General features: G+C 45.9%; 1 protein-coding gene across 2 annotated transcripts; it reads right to left on the bottom strand.

Moving 5' to 3' along the window:
- Positions 1-115: 115 nt before the first annotated feature.
- Positions 116-19,751, bottom strand: LOC311104724 (E3 ubiquitin-protein ligase BRE1A-like). 2 transcript variants are annotated; one of them, XM_084146615.1, is made up of 22 exons: positions 19,660-19,751; positions 19,056-19,248; positions 18,847-18,915; positions 18,636-18,734; positions 18,377-18,524; positions 13,445-13,630; positions 13,046-13,161; positions 12,359-12,505; positions 12,080-12,154; positions 11,804-11,923; positions 11,080-11,259; positions 9,389-9,524; positions 9,097-9,218; positions 8,778-8,934; positions 8,420-8,696; positions 8,153-8,270; positions 4,495-4,644; positions 3,169-3,381; positions 2,902-3,027; positions 2,496-2,636; positions 2,231-2,335; positions 116-1,330 (listed from the first exon to the last, which is right to left on the bottom strand). In XM_084146615.1, exons 2-22 carry the CDS (start codon positions 19,230-19,232, stop codon positions 1,154-1,156), a joined length of 3,039 nt encoding a protein of 1,012 aa, XP_084002741.1. In that variant the 5' UTR covers positions 19,233-19,248; positions 19,660-19,751; the 3' UTR covers positions 116-1,153. The 2 variants fall into 2 exon arrangements, with proteins under 2 accessions (XP_084002741.1, XP_084002742.1); XM_084146616.1 differs by having other exon boundaries at positions 3,169-3,378.
- Positions 19,752-21,351: the final 1,600 nt, after the last annotated feature.

Raw genomic sequence — 21,351 nt, 5'->3', positions numbered from 1 at the left:
AACGCAGGTTAAGGGTTAAAACATGAAGATGATTTTGATGATGACATTAAATGATATACTGTAGCTAATAAAAATGCACAAACTTTACAGATAAATAACTGATCACAAGACAAGCTTATAGATTTGATGGCAGTTTAATAACTTTCAGAGCAGCAATATTACACATCGGCATCAGTTCAAGGTATTGGTAGCATGTCTGTCTATGGCCTGATGAGGCAGCTTTCAAATACAAAAAGAGAAATACAAGGACAACATTGACTGGTCACACAGACAGAGTACAGGTGGAGCAAGGGTCCATGTTGGTCCAGGGACTCTCACCATTGATTTTCTAACCATCTAAGCAAATGGTTCCTCTGTTTTTCCTTCTCCCTCACACGTGTGTAAACTGACGTGCCCACACACACCAGTCTAAATCCAGAGCCCGAGGAAGGTCATCTGGTGTCTAGTTCCCTGGGGTAGGAGTACTGGGGAGAGAAGCTGACAATATCAGTCATTATAAAATGGTTATCAGGGTCTTCAGCACATCACTGCAGCCCTTCAGGACTGGAATTATTAAGTGAAAGAGGTCTGTATCTCTCTCTCCACCAACTCAGTGAGAGGAGATAGTTCAAAAAAACATCCCCCTAAATAGCTACATCAACTATGGAAAAGCTTATCTACGAGGATCTCTTCAAGTCAAACCTCACTGTTCCCCCACACAAGGCCCTAGGTACTGTAATCCTATTGTTGAGCCACAGGCAGTCTCTCCAACAGGCTTTTCTTCCAGCAAGGCAGGCAGTGCACAGCCAGCAAATATAACCATGATCATGATCTCTATAAGACAATGTAATGTACACCCAATCCAGAAACAACCCTTAGCTCCCCCCAGTATCGTGGAGATCTGAGAGTACTGAATAGGTGTTAGCAACTCCACATAGCCTATCAGAGAGCAAGGTGGATAGATTTCCATAATGATTACATGCCCATCCAAACCTCTCAGATTTCCACGTCTAGTCTCATTCCACCTCACTCTCTAGAGGGGTGATAACAGTTTTGTTTGGCTGGAGAGAAAGCCCGGTGTGTGGATACTGCTGACCTCCCGGCACCACTATCCTAACCCCTACGCTCCCTGCCGTCAGGTTGGCCCCTTCCTCCTCCTCTTCTTCCTCCCTCTCTAGCCGATGTAGATCCGGTGGAAGTCATTGGCGCCGAAGGCGGCGTTGCACTTGGGGCACTTCCTCTGGCGCGTGTCATAGCGCGTCTTGACGCACTCGAAGCAGAAGACGTGGAAACACTTGGTCAGGACGGCGTCCTTTACCCGGGAGTTACAGCACGGGCACGTCAGACGTGCCTGGGAAGTGGGTAAGAGAGGGAGAGGGAGATGGGGAGTGAGATTGATAAAACAGGTGAATTATAGTTGCATTATTACATAATATAAAATGGGGTGGTTCGAGCCCTGAATGCTGATTGGCTGACAGCCGTGGTATATCAGACCGTATACCACGGGTATGCAGTGGTGTAAAGTACTTAAGTAAAAATACTTTGAAGTACTACTTAAGTAGTTTTTTGGGGTATGTGTACTTTAATTACTATTTATAGTTTTGACAACTTTTACTTTTACTTCACTACATTCCTAAAGAAAATAATGTACTTTTTACTCCATACATTTCCCCTGACACCCAAAAGTATTTGTTACATTTTGAATGCTTAGCAGGCCAAGAAAATGGTCCAATTCACACACTTATCAAGAGAACATCCTGGTCATCCCTACTGCCTCTGATCTGGCAGACTCACTAAACTGAAATGCTTCGTTTGTAAATGATGTCTGAGTGTTGGAATGCGCCCCTGGCTATCCGTAAATAAATAAAAACACTGGTTTGCTTAATATAAGGAATTTGAAATGATTTATACTTTTACTTTTGATACTTAACTATATTTTAGCAGTTACATTTACTTTTAAAACCAAATACTTTAAAACTTTTACTCAATAAGTATTTTACTGGATGACTTTCACTTTTACTTGAGTCATTTTCTATTAAGGTCTTTACTTAAGTATGAAAATTGGGTACTTTTTCCACCACTGAGGGTATGACAAAACTGTTATTTTTACTGCTCTAATTACGTTGGTAACCAGTTTATAATAGCAATAAGGCACGTGCTTAAGAACAGCCCTTAGCCGTGGTATATTGGCCATATACCACAACCCCTCTGGCCTTATTGCTTAATTAAACATACAGTACACCTGGTATACCTTGTAATCATTGATTTCCTCGTTGAGGATGTCGTCTCCGTTGCGGACGGTCTCGGCTGGTTTCTTGGCCTTCTCGATCTTCCTCCGCAGTTTGGAGATGTCCTCCTGAAACACAACAAGGATAAGAAGAGCAGGGTCAGGCAGGGTGCTGCAATCTTTAAATAAACCAAAGTTCAATTCTGTTAAAGTGGATTTGAATCGTGTGTGTGGTTACATGTGCACGTGGGCAGTTACCTAAACATGGCGAGTGTGTGTGTGGCCTGACCTGTGCGCGGCGCGCGTTGAAGGACTCCTTCTCTCTGGAGATGCTGTTCTCTATGACCTCCTCCCTGACGGTGCCCAGTCTCTGCTGCACCTGGTCCAGCTGACTACGCACTTCCTCCGACAGCACCGCTGACTCCTGGGTCTGGAGAGGGGAAGGAGAGAGAGCGGAGGGGAAGGAGAGAGGAGGGGAAGGAGGGAGGGAGAGAGGAGGGGGAGGAGGGAGGGAGAGAGGAGGGGGATTCAAAAGCAGATATGTTGTATGTTGGCATTTTTCAAGGAAATAGGTGTTCTTTGTGTTGGTGCTTATCTATAACTGTGTTTGTTTACCTGTGCAGTTACCTAAGCCTAGTAAGAGTGTGTGTGTGTGTGCATAAGTGTCATTTTACACAGGCGTGTGTTTTACCTACCTTGCGTTTGTTCATGTCTAAAGCCTGTGTCCTCAGAGCCAGCTCTCTCTCTGCAGTACTGATGGTGCCCTGGAGGAGGCGCTCTTTCTCCTCTAGCTTCCTCACCACCTGCAGCTGGGCATCCACCTGAGAGAGCGAGAGAGAGAGATTATTTGCTACTGTCAAGTTACTGTCTTTCACTAACCCAAACTTTATCTCTCAATTTGTGCCGCTGACATTTTGACGCTCAAATCATTTTACTGCACCGTTTCAATCACTTCCTCTCACCTGTGTTTTGAGCGTGAGCAGCTGGTCGGCGAGCTCCTCCTTCTCCTCCTTGAGCAGCTTGTGGATTTGGTTGGACTTGATGCGTTCCGACATCAGCTTGAAGTTGGCGTCGTCCTTCTCCCTCAACTGCTGCATCAGCCGGATGTTCTGCTCCTGCATGTCCTCAAAGGCCTGGCCCGTCACATCCATCTCACTCAGCAACGCATCCTCCTCCTGGGGAGAAGGGGGAGAGACAGGGGGGAGGGGATAGGGGGGGGGGGAGAGACAGAGGGGAGGGGATAGGAGGAGGGAGAGGGGGAGGGTGAGGAGGGAGAGACGGGAGGGGAGGATGGGAAGGGAGGAGTGGGGAGGGAGGAGTGGGGAGATGGGGGGAGTGGAGGGGAGAGACGGGGGGGAGTGGAGAGACGGGGGGGAGGGGATAGGAGGAGGGAGAGGGGGAGGGTGAGGAGGGAGAGACGGGAGGATGGGAAGGGAGGAGTGGGGAGGGAGGAGTGGAGAGACGGGGTGAGTGGAGGGGAGAGACGGGGGAGTGGAGAGACGGGGGGAGTGGAGAGACGGGGAATGGAGGGGAGAGACGGGGAATGGAGGGGAGAGACGGGGGGGAATGGAGAGTGGAGAGACGGGGGGAGGGAGAGGCGAGAGACGGGGGGGGGAGAGGCGAGAGACGGGGGGAGGGAGAGGCGAGAGACGGGGGGAGGGAGAGGCGAGAGACGGGGGGAGGGAGAGGCGAGAGACGGGGGGAGAGGGAGGCGAGAGACGGGGGGAGGGAGAGGCGAGAGACGGGGGGAGTGGAGGGGAGAGACGGGGGAGTGGAGGGGAGAGACGGGGGAGTGGAGGGGAGAGACGGGGGGAGTGGAGGGGAGAGACGGGGGGGAGTGGAGGGGAGAGACGGGGGGGAGTGGAGGGGAGAGACGGGGGGGAGTGGAGGGGAGAGACGGGGGGAGTGGAGGGGAGAGACGGGGGGGAGTGGAGGGGAGAGACGGGGGGAGTGGAGGGGAGAGACGGGGGGGAGTGGAGGGGAGAGACGGGGGGGGAGTGGAGGGGAGAGACGGGGGGGAGTGGAGGGGAGAGACGGGGGGGAGTGGAGGGGAGAGACGGGGGGGAGTGGAGGGGAGAGACAGGAGTGAGGGAGAGGGGTGGTGGAAGAGGAGAAGGAGGGGTGGTAGAGAGGGAGTAGTAGACAGAGACAGTGGGGTTGAAGGATGGATGGAGGGGGGAGGAGCAGAGAGGGGGGGATATGATGGTGAGAGAAATTAGTGTATTTAAAATGCTTAAATGTACATATGTAAATACCCCCCCCCCCACACACACAACCCACACACACACCTGCTTGGCCAGGGATAGCTTCTTGTTGAGGATGTTGATCTGTTCCTCCACAGAGCGGATTTTCCTCAGTGCCTCCTCGTCGGCCATCTTCTTCCCCTCTCTTCTCTCCCTCTCCTCCAGATCCCTGAGACGCTGCTTCAGCTCCTCCGCCTGACACACAGAAAACACAGCCGTCATCACAATCAATAAATCACTTCTAATCACCCAACAGTAAGTTTGGTGACCTGGCTGGTCTAGCAGTAATGCCACAGGCTCCGCCACACATCTTCAGTTTGAATCCAGCCTACTTCCCTGTGATTCAACCTCTATCTGTCCCCACAGTCATTCTCTCTCACTATCTGTTCAATCAAAATTAGAAAATACCTTCAATATAGACTAAGTCCACAAAACATTAGGAATACCTTCCTAATATTGAGTTGCACCCCATTTTGCCCTCAGTACAGCCTCAATTCGTCTGGGCATGGACTCTACAAGGTGTTGAAAGCGTTCCACAGGAATGCTGTCCCAAGTTGACGCCATTGCTTCCCACAGTTGTGTGAAGGGAAATCTTAACGCTACTAAGCTAACATATGGAATTGTTCTAAGATGGTCATCCCAAGGATCATTTAGCTATTTGATTTTGAATTTTAAAGACCCCTTAAGGTATCAAAAATATATACACTACCAGTCAAAAGTTTGGACACACCTACTCATTCAAGGGTTTTTCTTTATTTTTACATTGTAGAGTAATAGTGAAGACATCAAAACTATGACATAACACATATGGAATCATGTAGTAACCAGGAAAGTGTTAAATAAATCAATATTTAGCCACCCTTTGCCTTGGCAGAAGAGGCTATACCAACTTCAGACGAGTCTTGTAAGGCTTCTGGGCGTCCTAGAGCAAAACGGAGAACACCATCGTGTTCGTGAGAGGCTCAGTTTTCTCATTTCATGTATGTTTTCATGGAAAACAAAGCAATGTCTAAGTGACCACAAACTTTGACATTTCTTTTTTTCCATGAAAACATACATGAAATGAGTTTGAATAGGAAATATAGCAAAATGCATAGGAAATGTAGTCATTGATAATGTTAGAAATATGATTTTTAATAGAAATAATAATTGTGTCCTTCAAACTTTGCTTTCGTCAAAGAATCCTCCATTTGGAGCAATTACAGCCTTGCAGACCTTTGGCATTCTAGTTGTCAATTTGTTGAGGTAATCTGAAGAGATTTCACCCCATGCTTCCTGAATCACCTATCACAAGTTGGCTTGGCTTGATGGGCACTTCTTACGTACCATACGGTCAAGCTGCTCCCACAACAGCTCAATAGGGTTGAGATCCGGTGACTGTGCTGGCCACTCCATTATAGACAGAATACCAGCTGATTGCTTCTTCCCTAAATAGTTCTTGCATAGTTTGGAGCTGTGCTTTGGGTCATTGTCCTGTTGTAGGAGGAAATTGGCTCCAATCAAGCGCCAAATGGAGTGATAGCCTTCCTTCTTCAAGATCAATTTTACCCTGTACAAATCTCCCACTTTACCACCATCAAAGCACCCCCAGACCATCACATTGCCTACACCATGCTTGACAGATGGCATCAAGCACTCCTCCAGCATCTTTTCATTTGGTCTGCGTCTCACAAATGTTCTTCTTTGTGATCAGAACACCTCAAACTTCAATTCGTCTGTCCGTAACACTTTTTTCCAATCTTCCTCTCTCCAGTGTCTGTGTTCTTTTGCCCATCTTAATCTAATATTTTTATTGGCAGTCTGAGATATGGCTTTTTCTTTGCAACTCTGCCTTGAAGGTCAGCATCCCTCTTCACTGTTGACGTTGAGACTGGTGTTTTGCGGGTACTATTTAATGAAGCTGCCAGTTGAGGACCTGTGAGGCATCTGTTTCTCAAACTAGACACTCTAATGTATTTGTCCTCTTGCTCAGTTGTGCACCGGGGCCTCCCAATCCTCTTTCTATTCTGGTTAGAGCCAGTTTGCGCTGTTCTGTGAAGGGAGTAGTACACAGCGTTGTATGAGATCTTCAGTTTCTTGGCAATTTCTCGCATGGAATAGCCTTCATTTCTCAGAACAAGAATAGACTGATGAGTATCAGAAGAAAGTTATTTGTTTCTGGCCATTTTGAGCCTGTAATCGAACCCACAATTGCTGATGCTCCAGATACTCAACTAGTCTCAAGAAGGCCAGTTTTATTGCTTCTTTAAATCAGCACAACAGTTTTTAGCTGTACTAACATAATTGCAAAAGGGTTTTCTAATGATCAATTAGCCTTTTAAAATGATAAACTTGGAATAGCAAACACAACGTGCCATTGGAACACAGGACTGATGGTTGCTGATAATGGGCCTCTGTACGCCCATGTAGATATTCCATAAAAAAATCAGCCCTTTCCAGCTACAATAGCCATTTACAACATTAACAATGTCTACACTATATTTCTGATCAATTTGTTGTTATTTTAATTGTTAAAAAAATTGCTTTTCTTTCAAAAACGAGGACATTTCCTAGTGACCCTAAATGTTTGAACGGTAGTGTATATATATATATACATTTTTAAAAATGACCCCCTTTTCTCCCCAATTTCGTGATATCCAATTGGTAGTTACAGTCCTGTCCCATCGCTGCAACTCCCGTACGTACTCGGGAGAGGCGAAGGTCGAGAGCCAGCCGCACCAATGTGTCGGAGGAAACACCGTACACCTGGCGACCATGTCAGCGTGCATGCGCCCGGCCCGCCACAGGAGTCGCTAGAGCCCGATGGGTCAAGGACATCCCAGCCAGCCAAACCCTTCCCTAACCCGGACGACGCTGGACCAATTGTGCGCGGCCTCATGAGTCTCCCGGTCGCGGCCGGCTGCGACACAGCCCGGGATCGAACCCGGATCTGTTATGACGCCGTTAGACCGCTGCGCCACTCTGGAGGCCCACTAGTCTCAACTTTCAACAGAGTGGTTTGTAGACCATTTTCGTGAGAATACTAATTTTCGGGATGTCTCATGGTCTGACAAACACCACTGTAGCTCTGCCACCTTTCACCGCAGATGCGTAAGGGTGATATCGGCGGACGTGGTGGATTGAGACGCAACCCATGCAAAAAATAAATCTCTAGCTTAAACAGACAGATTTTGATCTGGATTTTTGTATTATGTTCATTTAATTTCCGCGGGGGTGCGACCATTATAGGCCAAGGATTAATGCCCATGATTTTGGAATGAGATGTTCGAAGAGCAGGTGTCGACATACTTTTGGTCATGTAGTGTATATTGGCCATATACCACAAACCCCGGAGGTGCCTTATTGCTATTATAAACTGGTTACCAATGTAATTAGAGCAGTAAAATGAATTGTTTTGTCATACCTGTGGTATGCACGAACCACCCAGTTTATAATAACCAATAGTAACTCAATACACAGAGCACACAGCGGTTACCACAGTTATTCCATCAATCAATTACTACCGCTCAATACTAACAACCTAACACACAGACCATTACCATTAGTATTACTATCATACCATCACTTCAAATAACTAACCAATCAATAATACACAAATAATTCAATACTATCAACAACTATATGCTTCAATTGAAGAACTTCCAACACAATGCTTGCTAGCAAAGTTTCACTGTTTTGTTAGTAACGTCAGCTAAGTGTGTACCTCTGACTTGGCCTTCTTCTCAGCGGCCATGAGCTGGACCTTGTCCCTCTGCTCTTTGGGTGCTGACCGGTACATATCCAACAGTAGTTTCATCTCCCTCTGAGACTCCTGGGCTTTCCTACATGGGGACAAACCAGAGCCTTCCTCAGCGACGACATCATCATCAATATAATCATCACCATCATCGCCACCACTACTGTCATCTTCATCATTAATATCATCATAACCCCCATCATAAATCATGACTGTCATCATCATCAAACTTACTTTAGGTCCGCCCTGACAATTTTTAGTTGCTCCACCTCCTTCCTCTTTGGTCCTCCAATCACAGACGGGCGCTCCAGAGCCACCTCCTCCGATTGGTTGCTGGTCCCAGCCTTCTCCTTCTCTTCCTTCAATGCCCCACCCCCTCCACGGGTTGGCCTCTCTCTCTCCTTCTCTCTCTCCTTCTCTTTCTTCTCCTCTTTCTTCACTTCCTTCTCTTTCTCCTCCTCTTTGATTTCTCCCTCTGTCTCTGTCCCAGGCTCTGTCTTCACTGAGGTACCTACAGAGAGAGAGGATGAATATCAGTTAAAGAGTTAATAAAGAGTTAATAAATAGTTAATAAACACTTAATAACACTTACTAGTGCTGGTGGGCGTGGCTGATCCGTTGTCAGACTCCACCTTGATGGTGACATCACCAGAGGCAGCGGGCGTCAGGGGAGAGGTGGTCTCTTCCTTCACATCCAGCTCTGTACTGGATTGTGATTGGAGGATAGCACTGCCCTTCGTAGTGCGAGCCTATGAGAGGAGGGAATTGTACATAATTCAGATGACAGGATATGTGATATAGATTTTCTCTCTTTCTCTTAATGGGCTTCACTCCCTTAGTCTCTCTTACAGTCTCCTCCTTGCATGCCTCACTCTCCCTACCTCCTCTCTCTTCCTCTGTCTGTCTCTCACCTGGCTGAGGTCAGTCTGTGCCTCTCTCAGTCTCAGCTTGTATTTTACCACCTCTCCTTTCATCTGCTGGTTGTGTGTCTGCAGGGTGCTGATCAGGTGACGCATCTCCCTGTTGATAGGACCTGAGAGAGACAGATCGAGAGAGAGAGAGACAGATAGTGAGAGAGAGCGAGAGGGAAGAAATAGATGAGAGATGCTGTTTTCAAGGAGGATCTGAAACTGCAGGTAAACAGTAGCCGGTAAGGAGGAGCGTAAAGCCATATTTGTTTTCATGTGAGGTGAAGACGCCGACCTGCTTGTTCATTGGCAGCGAGGGTCTGTTCAAACTCGATCCGGAGCATCTCGTACTCTTTCCTGACCTGGGCCAGAGTGTCCTCTAGCTGGAACACCTCGGTACGCACCTTCCTCTGGAGAGACACCTCATCATTCTGGAGGAGAGAGGAGACAGTTACTACACACACACACAAACCCATTGCGTTTAAAGGGATACTTTGGGATTTTGGCAATGAGGCCCTTTATCCAATTCTCCAGAGTCAGATGAACTTGCGGATACAATTTTTATGTCTCTGTGTCCAGTATGAAGGAAGTTAGAGGTCGTTTTGTGAACCAATGCTAACTAGCGTTAGCGCAATGACTGGAAGTCTATGGGTATCTACTAGCATGTTAGCAGATACCCATAGACTTCCAGTCATTGCGCTAATGCTAGCTATCAATTGCGCTAGCGCTAGTTAGCAACTTCCTTCAAACTGCACGTAGAGACATTTTTATCAGTTTTCCGTTAAAACAATTAGAAACATTTATAAAATTCCATGTGAATTCACAATGCAGCTGCCCTGCTGCATTGGGTCTCACGGTGCGTCCCTTTCAGATGGTTAAGCATTGGACCTGTACTACCATTACTGTACCTCAATTTCACCTCGCTAAGTTAGCATTTCCTTGTCATTTAACTTGTCAAAGTATTGCCATACAGGACTTCCCTGCTGTCACTTGCCTTTCTCTGCCATTTTTCCAACTGTTAACTACGATGACGTAGTGGTGGAGAGTGGATTCCAAAATTATTGATTCCTCCACTCCCGGCGTCAACTCCCATTCCTGAGTGTCAAGATTCAGTATTTTTGGAACGGAGGAGACTGATTAGTTGTCGTACTTCCGAGAACAAACACTTGCATCTTTCATAGCAAGCTAGCGAGGGACGAAGAGAGGGTGTAGGCATCACGGCCACCAGGCAGACAGTCAGAACCGTACACTAGGACTATCTATCGGCAATCAAAAGCTGGATCTCGCAATTTCTTGGCTTGCAAACTTTGTTTTAAAGTGTCTGTCCTATATCTGAGAGATATAAGGAAGATGAGGAAATAATTTGTATATATTGTTTTACCCATATTTAACAATAATTGTTTGGCACTAAACTCATTCCATATATACTTCCATTCATTATTATAATTTTTTTAACATGTGAGGCTTGTGGGCGACCTAAAGCAAAACAACTGACATGTACGTGTTCGTGAGTCTCACCTTTCCAGAGGGGTCATATTAGTGTGTAGCCAAAAACTGTTCAGACATTACAGACAGAAGTTGGCAGATCAGCGGTACCGACTTCAGACGAGTCCCGTGACGCTTGTGGCGGTCGTAAAACACCATGTTCTTGAGAGTCTATTCTTTCCATAGAGTGGTCATAACAGTTTGTAGGCCAAACCGTTGTAGGCCAAACCATACAGACGTTTTCATGAGAAGACCAATTTTCGGGATGTTTCATGGTCTGACAAACACCGCTGTAGCTCGGCCACCTTTCACCGCAGATGTGAAAGGCTGCCATTGGTAGATATCTCTAACTTAAATTGACAGATTTTGATGGGGATTTTTAAATTATGCTAATTAGATTGACTATAGGGGGGTATTTTTCTTCTCATAAATAGCGTTAAGGATTCTAATTTTGTTTAAACGTTTAAAAAGTTCATAGCTCTAGCTCGCACACACACTCACCTCCATGTGTTCTAGCTGTCGGAGGCGTGCCGTTCTGGTGGTGTTGAGGCGTGTGCGCGTCTCGTCCAGCTGAGACTTGAGGCCCACAGACTCATTGTAGAGGACAGAGAACTGGGACTGGAGACAGCGGTACTCTGAGCTCTCCCTCACCACCCCCTCAGCACGACTCAACAACTCCACCTAACAGAGAGAAACAGAGGGAGAGAAGGAGAAACAGAGGGAGAGAAGGAGAAACAGAGGGAGAGAAGGAGAAACAGAGGGAGAGAAGGAGAAACAGAGGGAGAGAGAGAGAGAAATGTAGATGACAAATGGATTGAGAGAGAAATTAAGTGAGAGAGCGCGAGGTGAAGAAAGAGAGAGAAGGAGAGAGATAAGAGAATGACAGCGCAAAGAGAGGGAGAAGAGTGAGAGAGAGAGAGGAGACAGAGTGGTGGTGAGCAAAGCAACAAAGAAAAACAAGAACCTCCACCCATCTATTTACCTTCCTTTGACTGGTTTGGTTGACTGAGTAAGGATGTGGGACCTCAGGTAATCCAATGGCTGGGTTGGGGGAGAAGAGGCCCTGTCCCTGGCTCTGTCCCTGGCTCTGTCCCTGGCTCTGTCCCTGGGTCTGTCCCTGGCTCTGTCCCTGGCTCTGTCCCTGGCTCTGTCCCTGGGTCTGTCCCTGGGTCTGTCCCTGGGTCTGTCCCTGGGTCTGTCCCTGGCTCTGTCCCTGCAGGCTCACCTTCATGTTGTTGTTCTCCTGGTTGACCGTCTGCAGGTCCTGCTGAAGCCGCTGCAGCTCGCTCAGACGGTTCTCCGCCAGCTCCCTGTTCTCCTCCAACTCACTGTTCATCTCCTCAAACTGACAGACGGAGGGAGAGAAGAGAGAGACGGAGAGAAAAAGTGGGCAGGCGGAGAAAGAGGGAGGCAGGAGGAAAGGGAAATGAAAGAGTTATAACTCCAGGTCCATGTTGTTTCTGACAAGTACAAATGGCAGAAGAAAGAGGATGTTTTATACCTTTCTTTTGTTGATGGTGATGGTTCCACACACACTGCTGGCCTCCCCACACACCTTGTAGCCTTTACTGTTCACCTGGGAGAAATAACACATTGAATAAACACGCTACATTTACATTTACATAGATATAGTGCTGTGGTATATAAACCACATGACACAGAAATACTTCATTACAAAATGGTAAGCATAGGCTAGTGTCTGTCAAACACACTGCTGCAGAGAGATAGAGGGACTCCCAGTCTGACTTGGATTCACAAAAACACACAGCGGCAGTCTCACCCTCTCCAGGATTTCTCCCAGGTGTGTGTTGAGGCGGGTCTCTCTGCGTCTGATCTTCTCCATGTCCCACTGGAGCTCTTCGATGAGGCCCTGCAGCTCACTGACCCGTGTGTCTGCCCGCGCCACCGCCTGGCCCAGAGAACGAGACTACAGGGACAGAGTCACTGTCAATATGATGGGGGCTGGTGGGAGTGGTGGTAATCCACTAGTAAGGTACATAGTGTAGAGATCAACAAACAGAGAATCAGTACTAGTGTTGATGTAAGACAGGGATGGGCAACTGGCGGCCCCCCCCCCGCCCTTTAATTTTTTAGGGACTCAGTCGGGGACTCAACTTACTGTTGCGAGTTAGAATAGTAGAATACACAAGGTGCAATTTCGAAATGTGGTTGTGCATCTGCAGTTTTCCTGTTGTTATGTCAGTCACTGATAGTCAGTCAATTAGCCCATGTCAGCTAACAGTTTTAGATAGCTGGCTAGACTACCTTAGCAATCTACATTTAGTAATCATGGTCGAATTACCTGCCGGGGTGCCCCCATTGATTTTGTTAGTCAGTCTCATTCAGATATCATATTATGGATGTGGGTACGCAGGCCTGTGAGCAACTGCGGCCCCTCATGATGAGTTCAGATTTTTTTGTGGCCCACATCAAAGTTGCCCATCCCTGATGTTATGCATCAAATCACCTCGCTAGTCATGTGACTGTGCTTCTGCTGGAGGTCATCGGTCAGCTGACGCAGCCGGTCATTCTCATTGGACAGGAGGGTGTTGAGCTGGAGGGCGACCTGCCACACAGAGCCCTCTGGAAATACAAGACATGATGTCATGACATTACTACTCCTGACTTTTCTCACAACAATTACCTTACTAAATGCTAATACTAGCTTCTGTTCCAAAATGGCAACAACAAAAAACACTTACACCCTTGCTGCTCTCACCATCCTCACCTCCAACTTTTCACACCTACCCACAATCCTCACCCTCCTTCCCGTCTCATTCCCTCTTTCCTCTCACCCCCTACACTCCCCTCATTCCTCTCAAACCACCTTCCCCCCAGCCCCTCTCTCTCCCCCGTCCCCCGTCACCTGCTCCAGAGTCCTGGTCCTTCTTCAGCTGCTCCACGGTGGTCTTCAAGCTATCGTAGATCTCCACCACGCGGTTGGCCTGCTTCTGGCTGGACTCCACCCTCTCCTGCAGCTCCGCCTCCATCTCCTCGCTGCTGCTGCTGGCCAGCGTGGCCAGGAAGGACGTGGTTGTTTCTCCCTGGTGGCCTGGAGGACAGCCACAAAGTGCAGACAGGAGCTAGTATTCACTACCAAATAGGCTTTATTTAATCAATCTCTATGTATTGTCGTCTTCTACACTACATCATGTGTTAGGCACCCTGTCACAAACGCTTCAGAGTACCCTCTTCCTCTGTCCCTCACTCCTGATCCAACTCTCCTCTTAGTAGTGCTGGCACCATACCATAATTTTGACTTCGATACAAGGTTTAGTATCTCAAAACCATCACGATACTCGATAACAAAACGATACCACAGCAAAAAAAGAAGCCGTATTAGCTAAAGTTAGAGAAAGGCACTTGATCCAGACAGATAAACTCAGCTACTGCTCTGTTCAATCGTGAGGTATCTTTTGAGTTAAATATCAGTACATTTGAATAATTTTTTTTACATCCATGTATGCATTAATGATTCAATCAAACAATACATTTGACTTAGTTTTTAATCATTTATTTTAATGGTAAATCTCTATTGATAAACTGGGTAAATCAAGATGTAGCCTAGGCCTATCCACAATACAGGTGAATGCATATTCAATAAGTGTGTGCATGCATTGAGTTATTGAGCTTGTTTTGGCTGATTTCATAGGGTTACAGATTACAATCTGTTTCCCTTCCATTTGGGACATATTTTATTGGACTGATCAACAACATTAGCATAGAAGTAGCTTATTTTATAAAAATGTGCGCCGTCTCTTTAACCAGTAATGCAGTCATTCAGGAGGCAGTCAGTTCGCTGAGGCTAATAATAATAGGATAATCTTTGGGAGAGATGTGCGAGAGAGACCGAATAAGTGAATGAATAAAGTTTTTGGTGCCAATCAGCTTTGAAATCAGCATATTTTGAGTTATGGTTTGCATATTATCACAAACAAAAGTACTAGGGTTGTGAATTGATGTTAGCTTTAGCTGTCAGCTAGCAAGAAAAGTTAGCCTACAAAGCTGGACGCTACTGGTATCTTCTTCCATTGTAAAGCGTTCTAGCCTGTATGGACATTGTTTTGTGAACAGTAATTAACAGTTTCAACATTTTGTGTCGCATTATTCAAGACTGTGTTAACTTCATGAGTGGGGAGCTAACATGATGCAGCCCAGACTCCCAGTGCAGGCTAGCAATGAGTAAGTGGAGCAGGCAGGGTGCGCGCTATGATAAGATGTCAGCTGCTCTGATAGACAGGCTTGATCTGAGAGACACATTTAACAGAAGTACCGAAAGTAAGACAAATGTAGTACCAAACCGTTTTTCATGTTCTAGTATTGAAAAAGTACTGAAGTTTCGGTATATCGTGCAACCCTACCTCTTAGTATCCTCCTCTCTCCATCCTTCCCTCCCTCCTTTCTACATCTATATATATATATATCTATATACAGTGCCGTGAAAAAGTATTTGCTCCCTTTCTGATTCTCTATTTTTGCATATTTTTTATTCTGAACTTCATCAGATCTTCAACCAAAACCTAATATTAGATCAAGGGAACCTGATTTTACAAATAATTTAAAAAATGGATACCTATTTTATCTATTTAATAAAGTTATGCAACACCCAATTCCCCTGTGTGAAAAAGTAACTGCCCCCTTACACTCAATAACTGGTTGTGCCACCTTTAGCTGCAATGACTGCAACCAAATGCAGCCTGTAGTTGTTGATCAGTCTCTCACATCGCTTTGGAGGAATTTTGGCCCAATCTTCCATGCAGAACCCATGTCCTTTAAATGTTATACCTTTCAAATCAAATCAAATTTTATTTGCCACATGCGCCGAATACAACAGGTGTAGACCTTACAGTGAAATGCTTACTTACAAGCACTTAACCAACAACGCAGTTGTAAAAAAAAAGTGTTGTTAAGTAAAAAATGAAAAATAATTAAAGAGCAGCAGTCAAATAAAATAACAGTAGGGAGGATATATACAGGGGGTACCGGTACAGAGTCAATGTGCAGGGGCAGCGGTTAGTCGAGGTAATATGTACATGTGGGTAGAGTTAAAGTGACTATGCATAGATAATAAACAGAGTAGCAGCAGCGTAAAAGGGGGGGTGGGGTGGGACAATGCAAATAGTCCTGGTAGCCATGATCAGCTGTTCAGGAGTCTTATGGCTTGGGGATAGAAGCTGTTAAGAAGCCTTTTGGACCTAGACTTGGCGCTCCGGTACCGCTTGCCGTGCGGTAGCAGAGAGAACAGTCTATGACCAGGGTGGCTGGAGTCGTTTACAATTTTTAGGGCCTTTCTCTGACGCCACCTGGTATAGAGGTCCTGGATGGCAGGAAGCTTGGCCCCAGTGATGTACTGGGCCGTACTCACTACCCTCTGTAGTGCCTTGTGGTCGGAGGCCGAGCAGTTGCCATACCAAGCGGTGATGCAACCAGTCAGGATGCTCTCGATGGTGCAGCTCAGAACTTTTTGAGGATCTGAGGACCCATGCCAAATCTTTTCAGTCTCCTGAGGGGGAATAGGCTTTGTCGTGCCCTCTTCACGACTGTCTTGGTGTGTTTGGACCATGATAGTTTGTTGGTGATGTGGACACCAAGGAACTTGAAGCTCTCAACCTGTTCCACTACAGCCCCGTCAATGAGAATGGGGCACGTGCTCAGTCCTATTTTTTCCCCCTGCAGTCCACAATCATCTCCTTTCTCTTGATCACGTTAAGGGAGAGGTTGTTATCCTGGCACCACACGGCCAGGTCTCTGACCTCCTCCCTATAGGCTGTCTCATCATTGTCGGTGATCAGGCCTACCACTGTTGTGTCGTCCGCAAACTTAATGATGGCGTTGGAGTCGTGCCTGGCCATGCAGTCATTAGTGAACAGGGAGTACAGGAGGGGACTGAGCACGCACCCCTGAGGGGCCCCCGTGCTGAGGATCAGCGTGGCAGATGTGTTGTTACCTACCCTTACCACCGGGGGAAGGCCCGTCAGGAAGTCCAGGATCCAGTTGCAGAGGGAGGTGTTTAGTTCCAGGGTCCTTAGCTTAGTGATGAGCTTTGAGGGCACTATGGTGTTGAACACTGAGCTGTAGTCAATGAATACCATTCTCACGTAGGTGTTCCTCTTGTCCAGGTGGGAAAGGGCAGTGTGGAGTGCAATAGAGATTGCATTATCTGTGGATCTGTTGGGGCGGTATGCAAATTGGAGTGGGTCTAGGGTTTCTGGGATAATGGTGTTGATGTCAGCCATGACCAGCCTTTCAAAGCACTTCATGGCTACAGACGTGAGTGATACAGGTCGGTAGTCATTTAGGCAGGTTATCTTAGTGTTCTTGGGCACAGGGACTATGGTGGTCTACTTGAAACATGTTGGTATTACAGACTCAGTCAGGGACATGTTGAAAATGTCAGTGAAGACACTTGCCAGTTGGTCAGCGCATGCTCGGAGTACATGTCCTGGTAATCCGTCTGGCCCTGCGGCCTTGTGAATGTTGACCTGTTTAAAGGTCTTACTCACATCGGCTACGGAGAGCATGATCACACAGTCGTCCGGAACAGCTTATGCTCTCATGCATGCTTCAGTGTTGCTTGCCTCGAAGTGAGCATAGAAGTGATTTTGTTTGTCTGGTAGGTTCGTGTCACTGGGCAGCTCGCGGCTGTTCTTCCCTTTGTAGTTTGTAATAGTTTGCAAGCCCTGCCACATCCGACGAGCGTTGGAGCCGGTGTAGTACGATTCAACTCTTTGCCTGTTTGATGGTTCGTCTGAGGGCATAGCGGGATTTCTTATAAGTGTCCGGGTTAGAGTCCCGCTCCTTGAAAGTGGCAGCTCTACCCTTTAGCTCAGTGCGGATGTTGCCTGTAATCCATGGCTTCTGGTTGGGGTATGTACGACGTCATCGATGCACTTATTGATGAAGCCAGTGACTGATGTGGTGTACTCCTCAATGCCATCGGAAGAATCCCGGAACATATTCCAGTCTGTGCTAGCAAAACAGTCCTGTAGCTTAGCATCTGCGTCATCTGACCACTTCCTTATTAACCGAGTCACTGGTGCTTCCTGCTTTAGTTTTTGCTTATAAGCAGGAATCGGGAGGATATAATTATGGTCAGATTTTCCAAATGGAGGGCGAGGGAGAGCTTTGTACGTGTCTCTGTGTGTGGAGTAAAGATGGTCTATGTTTTGTTTTTTTATGAGATGGGTCCCATTATCCCTGGCGAAAAACACAGTATTCCACAGTAAGAATCTCATACCAACGGTCAAGCATGGGGGAGGTACTGTGATGGTTTGGGGATGCATTTGCTGCCTCAGGACCTGAACGACTTGCCTTAATAGAAGGAACCATGAAATCTGCTCTGTATCAGAGAATTCTACAGGAGAATGTCAAGCCATCCGTCTGTGAGCTGAAGCGCAGCTAGGTCATGCAGCAAGACTGATCCAAATCAAGTCTACATGAATATGGTTAAAAAGCAACACTTCTGCATAGAAGAGTGGGCCAACATTTCTCCACAGCAACGTGAGAGACTGATCAACAACCACAGGAAGCGTTTGGTTGGAATCACTGCAGCTAAAGGTGGCACAACCAGTTATTGAGGGGCATTGGGTGTTGCATAACTTTGTTTATGAAATAAATGAAATAAGTAAATCATTGTTTGTGTTATTTGTTCACTCAGGTTCCCTTTATCTAATATTAGGTTTTGGTTGAAGATCTGATAACATTCAGTATCAAAAATATGCAAAAGTAAAGAAAATTAGAAAAGGGGCAAATACTTTTTCACAGCACTGTATCTATATACTTCTCTCTCCCTCTTTACCTCTCTCTTTGGCTCTCTCCTGGTTGGAGTCGCCGTCAGGTTCTGGGGTGTCAGGCTTCAGGCTCCTCCCCTCTCCTGACGGGGTTTCCACAGGCTCACTTCCTGATTGGTCGTAGCGCCTGCCAATCTGGCGCACATTGTCATCAAACTAAGAGAAGGAGAGAGGCGGAAGTAGATGTTATTTAGAATATGCAGATGTTTATCTATGTGCAATGTTTTAATTGCATATTCTTCATTATTTGAATGAATGAATAGTTACCTGATTCCAGTATCTGTTCAGGATCAGCAGGCTGGCATCATCAGTAGCCTGACGAGTCTCCAGTCTCTCGATTCTCTCTCTCAGCTCATCCTCAATCACCTGCAGAGCAACGGTTTCATTATGAATGTATATAGTGAAAAAAGTTGTAGGTTTGTGTGTGCCTGTGTATTTGTTTTTGTGTGTGAGTGTGTGAGAGAGAGAGACTAAATACCTGTCTTTGATCGAGGGATTCTCCCAACTTCCTGTTCTTCACCTGGAGAGCTTTGACATCCTGTTCCTCCTGAACACAAGAGAAAGAGACCGAACAGATGAGAACAACACAATCAATGACACTGCTGAGAGTCACAACAACTACCATATGTAAAGGCAGACAGACATAGATAGGATAAATACAGGCTAGGTACTTTGCAGCTCTCTCACCGAGTTGGACACCCCTCCGAGTTTGATGACCGTTTCCACGGCAGTGCTCCCTCCAGCAGTAGCGCTGACCCCGGGAACCCCGTCCTCTCCTCCCTCTCGCTCCCTCCGTTTTTCGGGGGGCGCCCCGGACGAGGAAGAAGGGACGCTGGAGTCACACGGACGCTTCTGTCCCGACATCCTGCTCGTCACACCGCTGCAGTAGATATAGGGAGAGATTAAATACGTATTCACTGAGATTCTAGCTCGCTAGATAACACTAATTTACGTATTGGATCTTCGTGTAGGAAACCCCACGTAGCTACATAGCCACATAACGTTAGCTAGCTACAGTCATTAGCTTACTATATCATTTCGAAAGAGCAGACATTTGTTTGAATTAAAATTCAATTTCAGCTATTTGGCTATGTTAAATTTACCAGTTAGCTAGCTAATTCCCAAATACCTTTAAGATAGCAGTAGCTAACGTTAGCCAGTTAGCTAATTCAAATATACCACACGCTATAAAATAGCCTTTCTAAACAGAAAACTTGACTGGGGCACTTTACATCAATACATTTGATCTGTTATTTCTTGTAGAGTCATTGGTTTGATTTAAATTCCTTACCGATTTATTTAAAATAGTGTTATTTACTAATTCTGTCTGTGAATGTTGATGTTGCGGCTTCTTTTGGCTCTCTTCCGGAAACGGAAGTAGCCACTGACATTGAAAATCGAACCACTCATCAATTTAAAGAGCGCCACCCCGTGGTGGACGAAATTACATTCAGAATCATACAGACTAAACTGCAGACTGGATTTGGAGAACTAGAGACTACTATATTGCTACCACCCTTACAAAAAAAATTGCAATTTTGAAACTGCAGTAAAAGTGCAGTAACTGCAGTCGACTGTGGTATTTTGGACGCAGTAATTGCAGAATAACTGCACTCTAACTGCAGTTACACTGCAAAATTACTGCAGTAAAAAAACTGTGCTATTTTGGACGCAGTATTTGCAGGATACTGCAGTTATAATGCACTCTAACTGCAGTTATACAGCAATGTACTGAAGTTATACTGCACTCTGAATGCAATCTTTTTTTCGTAAGGGCAGGAATGTGACCAGGTCAGTGAGGGCAGAAAGTGTAGGTGTTATCTGCGGATGGAGAAGTGAAGTATGTAGTACTGTATAAATAAATGTTGGTAGCTGCTACAGGTGGCATATTATCTCACTGTTTTATTTGTGGCAGCAGGTAAACAACACTAAAGACTGTAACAGCATTTTCTGGTTTTGAGGATCAAAGTAGAGAAATAAAGTTTGTGCCTCATTTGTGCTTTCACGATCTCTCACACACACACACACACACACACACTTTCATTCATTCTCTCTCCAGTGAATGAGAGGATGATGGGAATAGACTCTGACCCAGAGTGTTTGTGAGACCATTGTTGGCGGTTCCATGGTCCATCTTGTGTAAGCTTGATTTGTAATAGGTTGTGCGTTAGTGTTCCACCCTGCCTACCTCATACCCGGGGTTCAAATACGTTTGTCTGATGCAGTCATTCACACAGCCCCTACTGTGTAGCAGAGCGCCCCCTCCCAATGCCATTGTAACACTCCTTTGTTGTTTTAGCCCATTATCTCCATCACTCTGAGTACATCTTTTATGAATGATGCCTATAGAGGGAACAGGAATTTAGGTTTATCCCTGTCCATAGCCAGTAAAATAATACACCATTCACATTATACAGTTTGGTTGGCACACATTTGTACACTTCAGTATCAGTTGACCTTACAGTCTTACTTAACGGTTGTAAAGTGGTAGGCTACCGTATGATTCTACAGGAACCTTATGAGAGCAATATATCAAATAGGTGTTGACCTAGACAGAGACACACATGAGCTATTCACTGAGTCAGGGGCTGTAATATTAAAGTAAGAATAAGTCACATGTCCATTTCATAATGGGGATTCTGTCATTTGACACCGATCCATTGTAGATGATAACCCCATTCACAAACCGACATATCCAGACATATTACGGAGATGTACAGACAGACATACCAACAGACACACACAACAGCAGGAAAGACACAAGACAGCATGAAAACCTGAAAAGCAACATTATATAGCCAAGCTGTCATTACTCATTGTGTATTTATTCCTCATGTCAATTTTTCTTCTTCTATTATAATACTTGTTTTATTATTGTATTCTGCATTGTTGGGAAAGGCCCATAAGTAAGCATTTCACTTAGTCTACACCTGTTGTTTATGAAGCATGTGACAATAAACATTTGATTTGATAATAAGGACTA

This window comes from Coregonus lavaretus (genome assembly GCF_964263955.1).
Source record: "Coregonus lavaretus genome assembly, chromosome: 29".
In the NCBI taxonomy this organism is placed as follows: domain Eukaryota; kingdom Metazoa; phylum Chordata; class Actinopteri; order Salmoniformes; family Salmonidae; genus Coregonus; species Coregonus lavaretus.
Note: the sequence above shows the minus strand (reverse complement) of the source record. Positions and strands in the feature narration are given on the sequence as shown.

Excerpts from the sequence above, each read along its gene's own strand:
- LOC311104724 (XM_084146615.1), bottom strand. The coding sequence starts at position 19,232 with ATGTCGGGACAGAAGCGTCCGTGTGACTCCAGCGTCCCTTCTTCCTCG. Across the intron at positions 12,155-12,358 it reads TGGGAGAAATCCTGGAGAGG|GTGAACAGTAAAGGCTACAA; the intron begins GTGAGACTGCCG and ends TATTTCTCCCAG. Across the intron at positions 1,331-2,230 it reads AGGAAATCAATGATTACAAG|GCACGTCTGACGTGCCCGTG; the intron begins GTATACCAGGTG and ends CCCACTTCCCAG.